At 37.2% G+C, this 13,613-nt stretch overlaps 1 protein-coding gene across 5 annotated transcripts in view; it reads left to right on the top strand.

Annotated features, from left to right (window-relative positions):
* Positions 1 to 56: 56 nt before the first annotated feature.
* Positions 57 to 13,613, top strand: part of CENPQ (centromere protein Q) — a 33,932-nt gene continuing 20,375 nt past the window's right edge. For 2 of the 5 annotated variants that reach the window (XM_029244037.1, XM_029244035.1), the window contains exons 1-8: positions 57 to 129; positions 4,281 to 4,423; positions 5,184 to 5,238; positions 6,517 to 6,637; positions 7,226 to 7,294; positions 7,845 to 7,974; positions 12,912 to 13,031; positions 13,186 to 13,260. In XM_029244037.1, coding sequence (XP_029099870.1) covers positions 4,322 to 4,423; positions 5,184 to 5,238; positions 6,517 to 6,637; positions 7,226 to 7,294; positions 7,845 to 7,974; positions 12,912 to 13,031; positions 13,186 to 13,260 — 672 coding nt within the window. In that variant the 5' untranslated portion in view covers positions 57 to 129; positions 4,281 to 4,321. Of the gene's footprint in view, positions 130 to 4,280; positions 4,424 to 5,183; positions 5,239 to 6,516; positions 6,638 to 7,225; positions 7,295 to 7,844; positions 7,975 to 12,911; positions 13,032 to 13,185; positions 13,261 to 13,485; positions 13,571 to 13,613 lie in introns of those variants that run through there. The other 3 variants (XM_029244036.1, XM_029244039.1, XM_029244038.1) reach the window with 3 other exon arrangements.

The raw sequence follows: 13,613 nt of genomic DNA, 5'->3' as shown, positions 1-13,613 counted from the left end.
AGATGCCCGCCTCTCTCCACAAGCGTTTCCGGTTTCTACTGGTTCACTTCCGGGTCTCCGCGGCTGTGGAAGGTTTTGGCGCGAATTTCTCTGAGCGCGGCACCTGGAAGGGTTCAAGAGGCGTCTTTGGTGAGTAGTGAAAGCGCTTTCCCTGACGGTGGCTCCAGTTTGGGGATGAGTTTTGTGTCCGGCGCGTTGGTGGCAAACTCGGCGAGTCGTGTTTGAGGAGCTTGAGGTGGTTTTCAAAGAGCAGGGAGATCCGAACAGGTGTGCCCTAAGGAGCCAGCGATTGAAAAAGTGGTGTTTGATTCGCAAGGAGGGAGTGAAGCCACTCATGGTTCCTCCCTCCTTTCCCCGAATCATTGTAATACTTGTTCTCCCTCCTTAACCTCTCCCGCAGTCAGTCGTGGGGCGAAGTGCAGCCTTAGTGATGAGTGCCTTTGAGCCTTAAGGAAGCTGCGTCGGCAGCGTTCGCTACCCCGAGGCCTCATTTGTCAAGAGGTAAACATTGTGTATTTGCAGTTTTGCCAGACGTTGTGCCCATACAGAGGTCTAGCTTGGTGGCTTCCACCAATGTCAGCACGCTGGCAAAGAAAACAAGACAACCTAGAATATTTCCCTGTTTCCTACAGAGTAAAAAATACATTCTTTACTGCAGTATATATAGTCTGGCTGCAAACTACAGTTCCAGTCTTTTTTTCTGTCCATTCCTCCCGTACATGTCAAAGCCTCTCTGAATTTTTTCTGTCCCTGAACAGACCAGTTTCTTTTGAAGTGTCCTGCCAACGGGCTTTTTTTCTCTCAAATGCTTTACTTCCCTTCCTTCTGGCTAAATATTTCAAAATGTAATTCAAATATTACTTTTTTCTCTGAATTCTGTATGTCCCCCCCCAATACCCACACCAATTTGAGATATTCACTCATTTGTCTCGTAACATTTGTCACATTGTGTATAATTGAATATACATAGGAATTGTTTTCATATGTCTCTATCTACTACCACTAGCCTGTGGTTTCCTGTGGATCCAAAACAGGCCAAAGTTTACTCTTCCTTTTTGTATATGCTACAACTAGCCCAATGGTAACAGTAGATTATTTTATTTATTGAGTTCTTACTATGTCCCAAGTTCTAGGCACTTTATGTATTCTGTACAACCTTTTAGCTTTACAAAAGCCTTTGATATTGATACTTCTAGCCGTGGGGAAAGTGAGCAAATTAGTTCCCCAAGGCTATACAGCTAGTTAAATGACAGAGCTGGGATTTGGAACCTGGGCAATTTGTCCTCATCCCCGGCTGGCTCTTGGCAGTGGTTCTCAACCTCGGGCAGTTTTGCACCAGCGGATATTTGATAACGTCTGGAGACAATTTTGGTTGTCACAGCTTGGAGGAGTGGGAGGGGCTCCTGGCATCTAGTGGGTAGAGATCAAGAATGTAGCTAAACATCCCACAGTGCCCAGGGCAGCCCCCATAACAAAGAACTATCCCATGCAAAATGTTAATAGTGCTGAGGTGGAGGAACTTTCTGCAGTATGGCTAATTACCTCAAGTAGGTATCAGTGAAAACAGAGGTTTTCAGACTGTCTGTGGTAAAGGACCAATTTTTTTTTTTTAATTTTTAATCAGTCACAACTGATACTTTTGTAAAATACAATTTAAAAAAAACTGAATACTAGCCAAATCCATGAATGAGCCCTAATGTAAACCATACACTTTGGGTGATAGGATGTGTCAATGTCGGTTCAGGGACTGTGGCAAATGCACTGCTCTGGTATGGAATGTTGATAGTAGGGAAGGGGGGGTATGCTCGAATTTTGTACTTTCTGCTGAATTTTTCTGTAAACGTAGAACTTCTCTAAAAAAGAAAGTCTTTTTTTTATGAATTATTAGAAAAATTAAACAAAAAGAAAAAACAAAGCCAGTTATTTTTTGGCCAGATCTAACATACATAAAATTGTTGTCAAATTGCCATAAAAGTTTCTAAATGAATACTTTTAATGTCTGTACTTTAAAAGACTGTAACAAACAGTTTGTAAATCAAATTTGGAGTAGCACTGAATTACATGTTACTGAATAAAGAATATCAAGAAAAACGATGAACAAAACCAAGCTATAAATAAGTGCCAAATGAAAGAGACCGTAAGAGCCCACAGACTTTTAGAGAGCGTTGAGGTGGAGTAGTTAGGAAGGCTTTCAGGTGCAGGTGGCTCATGACCTGAGAGGAGGTTGGGCACAGACAGGAGAGAGCAGCTCGGGTAGAGTATGTGCACTACTCAAAGTGTGTTCCGGAAATCCAGTCTATCTGGAGAGGGAGATGCAATTGAGGAGTAGTGGGAGAGAAGTATGGAAAGCTTGGCAGGTCTAGATTGTTAAGGACTATAAATGTTATGGTAAAGAGTTTGGATGTTATAAGGTAGGTATTACGGAAGGATTTTTCTTTTTTAATTAAAAAAAATTACCTATCTTGTTCCAAAATTTGGGATTGGAAACAACTTGGTAGGGTTGTTTCCACGCAGTGTCAGCTGCAGTGTATTGGCTCAGGTACATGCGCAAGGCTGGCAATCGTTGGTGTTAGCTATTGGTTGGGAGTTCAGCTGGGGCTTTTGCCTGGGTTTTTAGTTCCTCTCCGTGTTGGCCTTCCTCATAGCGTGCTAGCTGGGTTTCAAGAGCAAATATTCCAAGCAAGGGGAAGTTGCAGCTGCTAGTCTCTTCATATTTGGGCCAGGAAACTGGTACAGAATCATTTCCACCATATTCTACTGCTCAAACCGCTGCACAGTCTGTAAGATTTAAGACAAGGGGACATATACTTCACCTCTCAATAACAAGAGTGAGAAGGAATTTGCACCATTTTTAGTCTCCTAAATGGAATGAGGACTAAATCTCAGCCTTCAATTGTTCTCTCACCTGGATGCTCTTCTTCAGTGAACAACTGTACTGTACATGGCAGTCCTTCCAGAAGAGGTCCACAAGCAAAACTCTCATATGGATTGGTTTTTAAGTAGGGGAAGTATATGGCATGGATGTCAAGTTGAGAGAATTTGACATTTCAGGAATGCAACAGAGGAGACTGGGTGTAGAATAAGGTGCCACATTGTTCAAAAGCAGGGTAAAGTGTATTTTAGCTTCCACTGCTTTTTGTAACTGATCTGACATGTAGTCTCCAAGTATGGTATGTGATCTTTCAGTTAATTCTTTCTTTCCCACTATTTTTGTCTTATGGGAAAAAGAAAAGCTTGCACTTTTCCTTTTAAAATTTGAGAGAATAGATTTATCCAGAGTACCCACTTTATTGTCTGTCTCTAAATCTGCATGTATATTTAAATTGTAGTAATGTGATAAACTCTGAATTTTTAGAAAAGGAATGGTGACTGGTTTCTCTATATATCTAACTCTATATGTCTAGAAAAATATGTATATATAATGTACACACCACACATACTTGTGTGTGTATGTGGGTTTGTGTTCACATGTACTATACCAAACGTGTACGTAATTTCTTAGCTATCTGCTCTTTATGATCTAATGCAGCAATATATATTTTATTCCTCTGTTTCTTTTAGCAGAAATGAGTTTGGTGATAAAGAACTATTAAATGGGGAAAGGGAATTTTTCTAAATTTTGTCATTGACATTCTCATCCCCACTCCAGTGCCTGTTTTGTAATGTGTGAGAAGACAGAGTAATCAGTATACTTCTGTGCTTTTGTTAAAATGCACATAACCCAGTAAAAGTTAAAGCTTAACTTTTTAATTCTTAATTCCTTATGAGTGAATTTACCACATGAATTTCTACAACATAGATTCATGGTATAATCCTAAAAATTATCGTCTCCCATCTTTGACGTTAAGTTGAATGATAAATCCATTAAGCCTAAAATAAGAAGGCCTGAATGTTATTCTTTGAGTTGACATTATCTGTGACCAGAGTAAAATAACTTAGCACTATATATTTCCATTTTCTTGGATTTAAATATAGAGATAACGTTATTGTATGGGGGAGTATAAAGTAAGAGGTGTAAAAGTGTTTTTATATAAGATTTTTTATTGCCATACAAATGGAAGAAATTTTTAGGAATGAAATTGAATTAGATATCTTTACTCTAATGAGAACCAATGTTATTTGTTTTAAAATATATTTAAATGTTTTAAAAACACACAATACTATCCCAAAACTTTCTTTATGATTTTTTTTTACAGGCAAATTTGGAACATTTATAGGTAGTCTTTTTAACAAAATGTTTTTAATAAAACAAGTCTTTAGTGTTCTTTTCATCTTTACAGACATTTTGAAGCACTGTTATAGTTGTTCTGTTTACATCAAGATGTCTAGCAAAGCAAATCCTTCTAAGAAAAGGTCTCAACATTTAAAAAGAAATCCAAAAAGAAAAATTGATAATGAAGAAGCGGAGTTATCAGAGAAAGAGGTAATGAAATATCAAGTTTATCATTCAGGACTCTGATTAGAAGTATCTGTTCTATGTAAAGGAATATGTGAAGACTAAAGGTCAGCTTTACTACAAATTATAGTAATTCATATTCCACATATATTGTTATATGGGAGCTGTTGCAACATGGGTTGTAAAAGTTCTCACATAAAAATTGTTTACCTCAATTTCTAAAGATATTGATCAGAGAATTCTTTAGGGAAGAAGTGCGATGGGGCATTGCTAAGGTGTTTAAATAGGAAGACTGGGAATATAGTATACAGATTCTATGGCATTCATATGTTAAAAGACAAGAGAATCTGTCAATTGATGGAGGAGATTTTTTATTAACATAGAGAAAAATTAGTTTCGGAGGAATTAGCTTCTTCCTACCATAAAAGAAATAATCAACATTTTTTCTCTATTTACCCTGTATTAGACAATGCCTATATTTGTTTTTCAGGAAAAGTATATAACACTATTTCACAGGCAAGATGAGTATGATTTCTTTAAAACATTCTTTGACACCATATGAAATTCTATTATACTTTATCACCATTGTTCAGGAATTGCTTTAGTATATCCTCTGCTTGTGATAAATACACATCCTTTTTCGTTAGAAGTAGCAATATACTTTTTTTCTGTCTTGCCAGAAGGTAAATGAATTCTCTCCAACGTACATGACAAATCTATTGCAATAGCAGTATCTTTTCGTCTAATGTTTAATTCTTTGTGCATGCACATGTGTTTTTCCCTCTAGGCTAGAAACACAGCGAAAAAAAATAAAAGTCATCCAAAACACCTGTCTTCTGAAGGTATTCCTTTTCTATGTCTTGTTTAACCTATCTTTCCCAAGCTATCTATATTTATGAAAAAATTCTCAGCATCTTGTTTATGAGTTCTGCATAAGCAAAAGACAGTAAAAAACAGTTACATTCTTATTTTTGCAAGAATAAGTAGTACTGGTTGGTCAGTTCTTTTGGTCAACTGCAATTTTACTTACCACCTGTAGCAAAATACTGTGTAGGGCTCTAAGTTGAAAGGAGCAAGAGAAATTCAAAGTGTACCCCAGTCTGAATTATTACTGATTTGTGATATACAGACACACCTACTGACTTCTCTTTGAGACAAATATGCTTCTGTTTTGCCACCACTATTTAGATTAGATTGGAACCACTAAGTTTGTCTGGAGTAAATTAGTTTGGAATAGTCATCTTTACTTAAACATCACTTCGGCATGGAAGAATTTTCTACCTCTCGTCACCCTAGACCAAGTTAGGTCCTCCGGTTTTATACTTCCATAGTGCACTGGACTTTTTCTTTTGTAATGTTTTGCATACCTGAAATATAATTATTTAATCTCCCTTCTCTCCAAAACTAATCTTCATGTGAGCCAATAGTGTACCTCCTTTGTTTATTTTTTAAAATTTTTTTTGCGGTATGCGGGCCTCTCACTGTTGTGGCCTCTCCTGTTGCGGTGCACAGGCTCTGGACGCGCAGGCTCAGCGGCCATGGCTCACGGGCCTAGCCGCTCCGCGGCATGTGGGATCTTCCAGGACCGGGGCACAAACCCTTGTCTCCTGCATCGGCAGGTGGACTCTCAACCACTGCGCCACCAGGGAAGCCCCTTTGTTTATTTTTTATAAGTAGAATAATATCAACAACCTAGTAGACACTGATTATCTGTTTGTGGTTTGGTTAATCTCCTTTGGTTCAGTTGCCATCCAACATTTGGCAGAAATCATTTTCTAGTCTCAATGAAGCCCTTTAATTCAGGTCATTTCTGAGAACCAGACTTTTGTGTTGAATCCTAATAGTTGTAGCTTGGTTCTTTATTTAAGATTGTCTTGAGTTTGTATCCGCAACATCACTTAATAGTATTTTAGTTAACATAACAATAGCATATTCATATTCAACACCTGGCCTGTTACGGCTATGCAATAAAAAGGAAATTAAATAGTTTATACAGCTTCATAATATTGGTTCTGATAATTCCATTAGCTCTTTTAGATAAATTTATATTTGAATCACTTTTTAAGTAAAAACATACAAACTTCTAAAAAAACCAGAGTCTCTTCTTTCACTGGTGACAGGACAAGCAAAGCATGCTAATCTAAAACAGGTAAAGATCGCAACCCACAAGAGAAAAACCTGGCAACCTCTTTCGAAGAGTAGCAGAGAACATTTGCAAACTATGATGGAATCAGTAATAATGTGAGTATGAAATTTTTTTCCATTTCACTCTCTTTATTTCTGCTTATATGTTTCCTATAGACAGTATCCTTTTAAATGTTATTATCTACTTTATGGTGATAGAGTGTTTTTCTCTTTTGCAAGAAGATTTATTTAATGTCTTCTGATGGCCGTAGCATTCAGCAAAAATGTCTTTATTAATTTCAGAAACTTGGAATTTCATCAGTGGAATAAAATTGAAATCTTTGCTTGATCTGCTATCTACAACTTTTTCTGGTGAGGGATACTTTAGGAAGAAGTTAGCTCAAATTAACACTTTATGTGGAAGCTAACATGCCAAAAGGAATACAGAGACAGGATTCTGCCATCAGGGAGCTGAAATCTATCAGAAGAGTCAGGCCTATAAATTAATTACAACAATATAATGTGATAAAAAGAACTTAGATTATTCCTCTGCTTTAAATGTATTTAACATAAAAGAAAAAGTGATTGATTCTGCCTGGCTAGTAAAAAGGGGTACTTGAAAGATATCAGAGAGAAAAAGTAAACAGATTATACTAGTTATGTTTCAAACTAATATTTATTCAATCCCTATTTTTTCTCTTCTAGAGCAATTTTGAGTAACAGTATTAGAGAAAATGAAAAAATTCAATATCATCTGAACTTCCTAAAGAAAAGGTAATACAGTTATGCAATTAAAAAATGATTGAAATATAATTGAAAGGTTAAATGATGATTTGTCAGGGATTTGCGGGGGTGACTTATTGCTAAGATTAGCCACTGTTAATAAAAGAACATTACAGGGCTTCCCTGGTGGTGCAGTGGTTAAGAATCCGCCTGCCAATGCAGGGGACACGGGTTTGAGCCCTGGTCCGGGAAGATCCCACATGCTGCGGAGCAAGTAAGGCCGTGCGCCACAACTACTGAGCCTGTGGTCTAGAGCCCACGTGCCACAACTACTGAAGCCCGCGTGCCTAGAGCCAGTGCTCCACAACAAAAGAAGCCCCTGCTCACCACAACTCGAGAAAGCTGGCGTGCAACAATGAAGACCCAACGCAGCCAAAAATAAATAAATAAAATAAATAAATTTATTTAAAAAAAAAAAGAACATTACAGCCCTTGGGAGTATGAGGGAAGAAAAAAGAGGATGACAGTATTTCAAACAAAAAAACAAAAATGATACTAATGATACTCAAAAATAAAGTTATGTTTTTATTCTATCCGTAAGATTGCTGCAACTGTGTGAAACCCTGAAAGTCCCTCCCAAAAAGCAGCAAGATTTAACTCATGTGTCAAGTCTACTGAAAATGGAAAGGGCACAGCACAGAGCTAATGAAGAGGGTCTGGCATTATTGCAGGTATGAAGTTTGAACAGGGAGTTCTTCTTTAGAGGGGAAGGGGGAAAAGACCAAAAAGTTTTTAAAATTGTCATGATATTCTTCAAATAACAAATACTAGATCTTGGACCAGGTTTTTCATTAACTTTTATTTTTAACAAAGCAAAAACTTTGCCTGAACTTTGGGCCTCTAAAATTAAGACTATTTCTAATATATTTGTAATTAAGTAGCAGTCTTATTTTTTTCATCAGACTTTAAATATCAGATTATAGGAATTCATCACTAAATGCTGTAGCATTTCAAAACACATTATATTAGTTTTTCTGTCCTGTATATGCTACTGTATTGGCAAGAAGAACACAGTCATCATCATTACTGTTTTTATAATCATTATAGATAACATGTAATGAGGACCTTCTATGTTCTAGTCACTGTTCAAAGCACTTTACAGTTATAGCCCTTAATGACTTAAAGAGAGACCTGTGCTATATTTCACATTTTACAAGTGTGCAAAAGAGACATATTGGCATTTCTAGCTGAACCTTAAAGTGCTCACAGTTATGATGCAAACCTATTAGTCCGATTTCAGGGCAAGTGATTCTTAATCATTATTCTGTAGAAGATAGTGGGAGATAATATTAGCTGTCATGATAAACTGCAGGCTTTTAATTAGTGGATACTTGAACAATTAAGAAAAGCAGCCTCGGGAGCTTATTAAATAATTATTAAAACTAAAACAGATTGGACCATATATCCGTTTGCCATTTTGAAGTAGTTTGTAGATATGGTCTTTGTTAGCAACTCAACTTTGTAAAGCAATAAGTTTGTTAACCTTTGTTAGTAAATACGAGGTGGTGGTAGTTTAAGCAAGGAATGCATCCTTAACGATTTCTAATAACTCACCATTCACAAATAGGTCATTCCAGATTTTCCATATGATTGAGAATAACAATGAAAGGATTTATTTGTGAGCAACAGCTCTACATATATTCTAAATTTATAGAGTGGTATTTTTTAGTGGTTGCGTCACCTTCTTCATTGTATGCGATTGAATTTAACTTTCATCCCAATGTTACTACTTTGAAAGAGTATATTTTCAGTACTGACCCTAGCTCCCCCAGTTAATGAAGAGTTGGATAACATTAATATAGGTTATTTTTTAAATTTCAGCTTTGTCTAAGATATAATTGACAAAATTGTAAGATATTTAAAGTGTACATCATGGTTATTTAATAAAACTATACATTGTGAAAGGATTTCCCCCATCTAGTTAATTTCCCTTGTCATCTCACTTTTTTTTTTGGTAAGACCATTTAAGTTCTACTGTCTTTCAATTATATAATACAGATTTCAGTTATGTAATATCAGTTATAGTCACCATGTTTTACATTAGATCCGCAAACCTTATTCATTTTAGCTGCAAGTTTGTATCCTTTACTAACTTCTCCCTGTTTCTCCCACCCGCCCCCAGCACCTGGCAATCACTTCTGTACTCTCTGATTCTATGAGTTTGACTTTTTTTAAAGGTTATTTTAAAAGGTTTTAAAGTATAATAATGGTAAATGTTATTTTAACATTTAATATTTGCATAAAGTACTAAATCAGAGATAGTAAATAGTCTTTAATCAGAGACTGTAAATGATAGTGTGATTTTTGTAACGCTGGGAGGCATTTCTCTTTTACACCTAAAACTGGATCTCCGTGTACCAAAAGCATAAATAGACTTAAATGGAAAAAACTGTTTTTCTATACTCGCAACACTTCTGACACCAAATTTGTGGGGTTTTCATACCAAGCAATTCTCCACTTCTCTGTGGAAACCAACTGGGTGTCCTACAATTCAATTCTAACACTAACTACCAGGAGTTAGCACAGACCCCACAGGTTAAGGGCTCAGTCCCACAGAACTGCCCCCACTTCAGATGCCAGCGCAAGGCCAAGCCTCCTGTACTTCTGACCAACCAAGTATAAATCGGGGCTTCCCATGACCTCCTCCTCCGGTTTGATAATTTGCTAGAACAGCTCACAGAACTCAGGAAAGCACTTTATTTACTATTACAGGTTTATTATCAAGGATACAACTCAGGAACAGCCAGAGGGAAGAGATGCATAGGGCAAGGTATATGGGAAGGGGCACGGAACTCCCATGCCTGTTCAAGCACCTCCATGTGTTCACCAACCTAGAAGCTGTCTGAATCCAGTAATTTAGAGTTTTTATGGAAGCCTCAGCATGTAGGCATATCTATTATTAACTAAATCTCCAGGCCCTCTCCCCTTCTCAGAGATCAAGGATCCAGGCTGAAAGTTCCAACCCTCTGATCACAGGATTTTGGTTGCTCTGGCAACCAGCCTCCATCCTCTATGAGTTATTCATTAGCATAAATTCAGGTATGGTTGAAAGGGGCTTATTATGAATCACCAAAAGTACTCCTCCCACTTCAGTCATTCAGAAAATGCCAAGGATTTGGAAGCTCTGTTCCAGGAATCAGGGATGAAAATCAAAGGTATATTTCTTATAACATCACAACAGTCTAATGTTTGCTTGACAGTCAGTTACTCAGTTGAAGCACTGTTGGCATTTTGGGCATAAGAGTTCTTCATTGGCATAAGAGTCTTTGAACTAGGAGTTTGTAGGTTTTATCTCTCCAATGTGCCTTACTTAGAATGGCTTTTTCGCACTGCAGCCTAGAGTTACTGCTGCTGATGACCTTCCAAAACCTGTATCAGTTACCAGTAAGAGAAGTTGTGTTCATGCAACAAGGACACATTCATTGAACTCTCACTGCTGGTGCTAGGGAAAGGCAGTGGTGAACAAAGTCTTTTAGAGATACCGAGAAGATGGTATAGGACCTGCTGGGGCATAGTTTTTTTTGTTTGTTTTTTAATTCATTTAATTAATTAATTAATTTTTTACTTTTGGCTGCATTGGGTCTTCGTTGCTGTGCGCCGGCTCTCTCTAGTTGCAGTGAGCGGGGGCTACTCTTCATTGCGGTGCGCGGGCTTCTCATTGTGGTGGCTTCTTTTGTTGCAGAGCATGGACTCTAGGTGTGCGGGCTTCAGTAGTTGTGGCACGCGGGCTCAGTAGTTGTGGCTCACAGGCTCTAGAGCACAGGCTCAGTAGCTGTGGCACACGGGCTTAGTTGCTCCGTGGCACGTGGGATCTTCCCAGACCAGGGCTGGAACCCGTGTCCCCTGCATTGGCTGGCAGATTCTTAACCACTGCACCACCAGTGAAGCCCTGGGGCATAGTTTTTAATCTCTCTGGATCTCACAACCAGAGTTAACATAAGAAAATATTAGAAGAAGGACAAAAAGTAACATTTCTACAGACAACAAAAGCATGCCAGAAATGTGTGTTCACAAAACAGATGAATGCTAACCTAATTTCCCAAGTGAGCTGAAAGAAATTTAGAAAAAGAATAGAAGGTATGAAAAAAGTCATAAATATTAGAAATAATAAAAAATGAAGCTATGGAATTCAGGAAAGAATTAGAGCTAAAGGAAAAAAAAACTTTTAGTAATGCAGACTAAATTAGAAGGAGCAATAAGCAAATGAACAGAACAAATAATACTTAAATAAAAGGTAAAGTAAGGAGAAAATTTTAAGACTCAAAAAGAAAGAATGACTTTTTTTTAAGGTATTGAGAAAAAGTGACAAATATAAAAGTTTGGCAAAAAAGACACAGCATGGGTATGGTATGAATACCCAAAAAAGATAACCAAAGCAATGGAACAAAATTAATTTTTTTAATTATACTGAAAAATTTTAGTTCTTATTACATTAACCCTTTCCTTCATTCAGTGCTATTATTCATTCCCTTCTGTAGTGTGTTGAATGGTGGCCCACCAAAAGATATGCCTAAGTCCTAATGCCTGGAACCCATGAATGTGACCTTATTTGGTTTAACAAGTGTAGCTCACAGACCCAAAGTCTTGGGTACTCAGGGATTAGCACACTATTCCTATAAGGGCCAGGTGATAAACATTTTACTCTTTGTGAGCCATGTATGGTCTTTGTTGCATAGTCTTGTTTTGTTTTTTAACCATACTTTAGAAACGTAAAAACCATTCATAGCTCTTGGACTGATCAAAAACAGCCTATGGGCAGTTGCAGACCTCTGCAGGTACCTTTTTTAATGGTTACTAGAAGCCGTAATATATTTGTTGAGGAAAATTACTGTAGTTGACGGTAAAAATTCGGCTTCCAGTATTTGGAGAATGTTGTAGATGTAAGTATCAGCCATATCGCTCCGCAGGATTTAAGAGTTATTATTTCTGTATGACTTCTGTGTGGCTTCTTTACTTGTTCCCTGATCCCCAGGGGCAGTGCTATCCTTGGCTGTTGCTAGGACTAGATTTGAAAGCAGTGCAGTACTTAATACCATTTAGAAACCTGGAAGCTGGCTAACTGTATGTGTGGCCTGCAATCCATACACCCCGATATCATTATACTCATTTCATTCATTTCTTATTTTCTCTTTGTTTTCCCCCATAAGATATATATATTTTTTTAGGTGGGAAACTGCCACTCATTTTCTATTACTATCTCTGCCCTAATGTTCAGCGTTTCTTTCTTTTGGCAAATGAAAATAGCACTCAGATGTTCCTAAATTAAAGTTAGAGTTTCTCTGCTGTTACATACCGCTTAAGGAATGCTCCTGTACCTGTTGCCATCAGTCCTTGGGCTCTGCTAGATTCACACAGGTCTTCCAGGATATCTGATGCCCGCAGTTTTGGTAAGTTTTTGAGGAAAGCTTCACATACATCTTTGTTCCATTGGTAAATCAATTTCTAAGGAGTCTGTTTTCTGAAAGAAAAATGAAAATTATCAGTTTCTTCCAGAAGTGTTTCAATATATAAGGTGTTTTTAAAATATGTATGTATATATTAATAGCTGTTTGGGTTTCATTTAATAGTATATTTAATTTAAAACATTAGCTTTCTCTCTCTGATGCAGGAAGAAACAGATAAAATAGTGGAGACTGTAGAGTCAATGACTGGGGATATTCACAGCCTAAAGAACAAAGTTCATGTTCTGAGAAATGAGGTAGAAGAAGAGGAAAGGAAGGTAAAACAGGTAATTGTTTAAAAAAAAAGTATCGGTAGAATCTGGATATAATTTTTCATGATTAGATTCTACCCAGACAGCTTTTGAGTGTAATAAGAGAAGTCAGCCTTTTGAAATAATCTAGCTTTATGAAATAATCTGTAGCTTTCTTTTTCTACTTTAGATGTTTCAAATAGATAGTGAGGTACTCTCTCTTCCCGAACTTTCTCAGAAGAGTCTCAAAGCACCCATACTTCAGGTAAGTACCAATTTACCATATTAACTGCATCACCAGTTACGAATTGTATATATGTATAATCATTATACATATAAGTGTATAAGTATAATCATTCTTGTCAATAGCGGTATAGCATTCCATTGTATGGATGTGCCATAATGTAGTAATTTGTGAAGATGATGGAAATAAATAATTTTTGCTACTACAGGTAATACTAGGAACATCCTTGCGCATATATCTTTACAGATTTGTGCAGTCATGGCTGTAGGACGGGTTTCTGGAAGCAAATCCTGACAGCTGCTTTTGTTTGTGCTTCTGATAATGGCGTGTGCAGCTTTTCCTAAGACAGTGCTGTGTCCACATTTGTGCAGTCA

Source organism: Monodon monoceros, unplaced genomic scaffold (genome assembly GCF_005190385.1).
Source record: "Monodon monoceros isolate NGI ecotype Baffin Bay Population unplaced genomic scaffold, NGI_Narwhal_1 Super_Scaffold_3, whole genome shotgun sequence".
NCBI classification, from domain to species: Eukaryota; Metazoa; Chordata; class Mammalia; order Artiodactyla; family Monodontidae; genus Monodon; species Monodon monoceros.
Note: the sequence above shows the minus strand (reverse complement) of the source record. Positions and strands in the feature narration are given on the sequence as shown.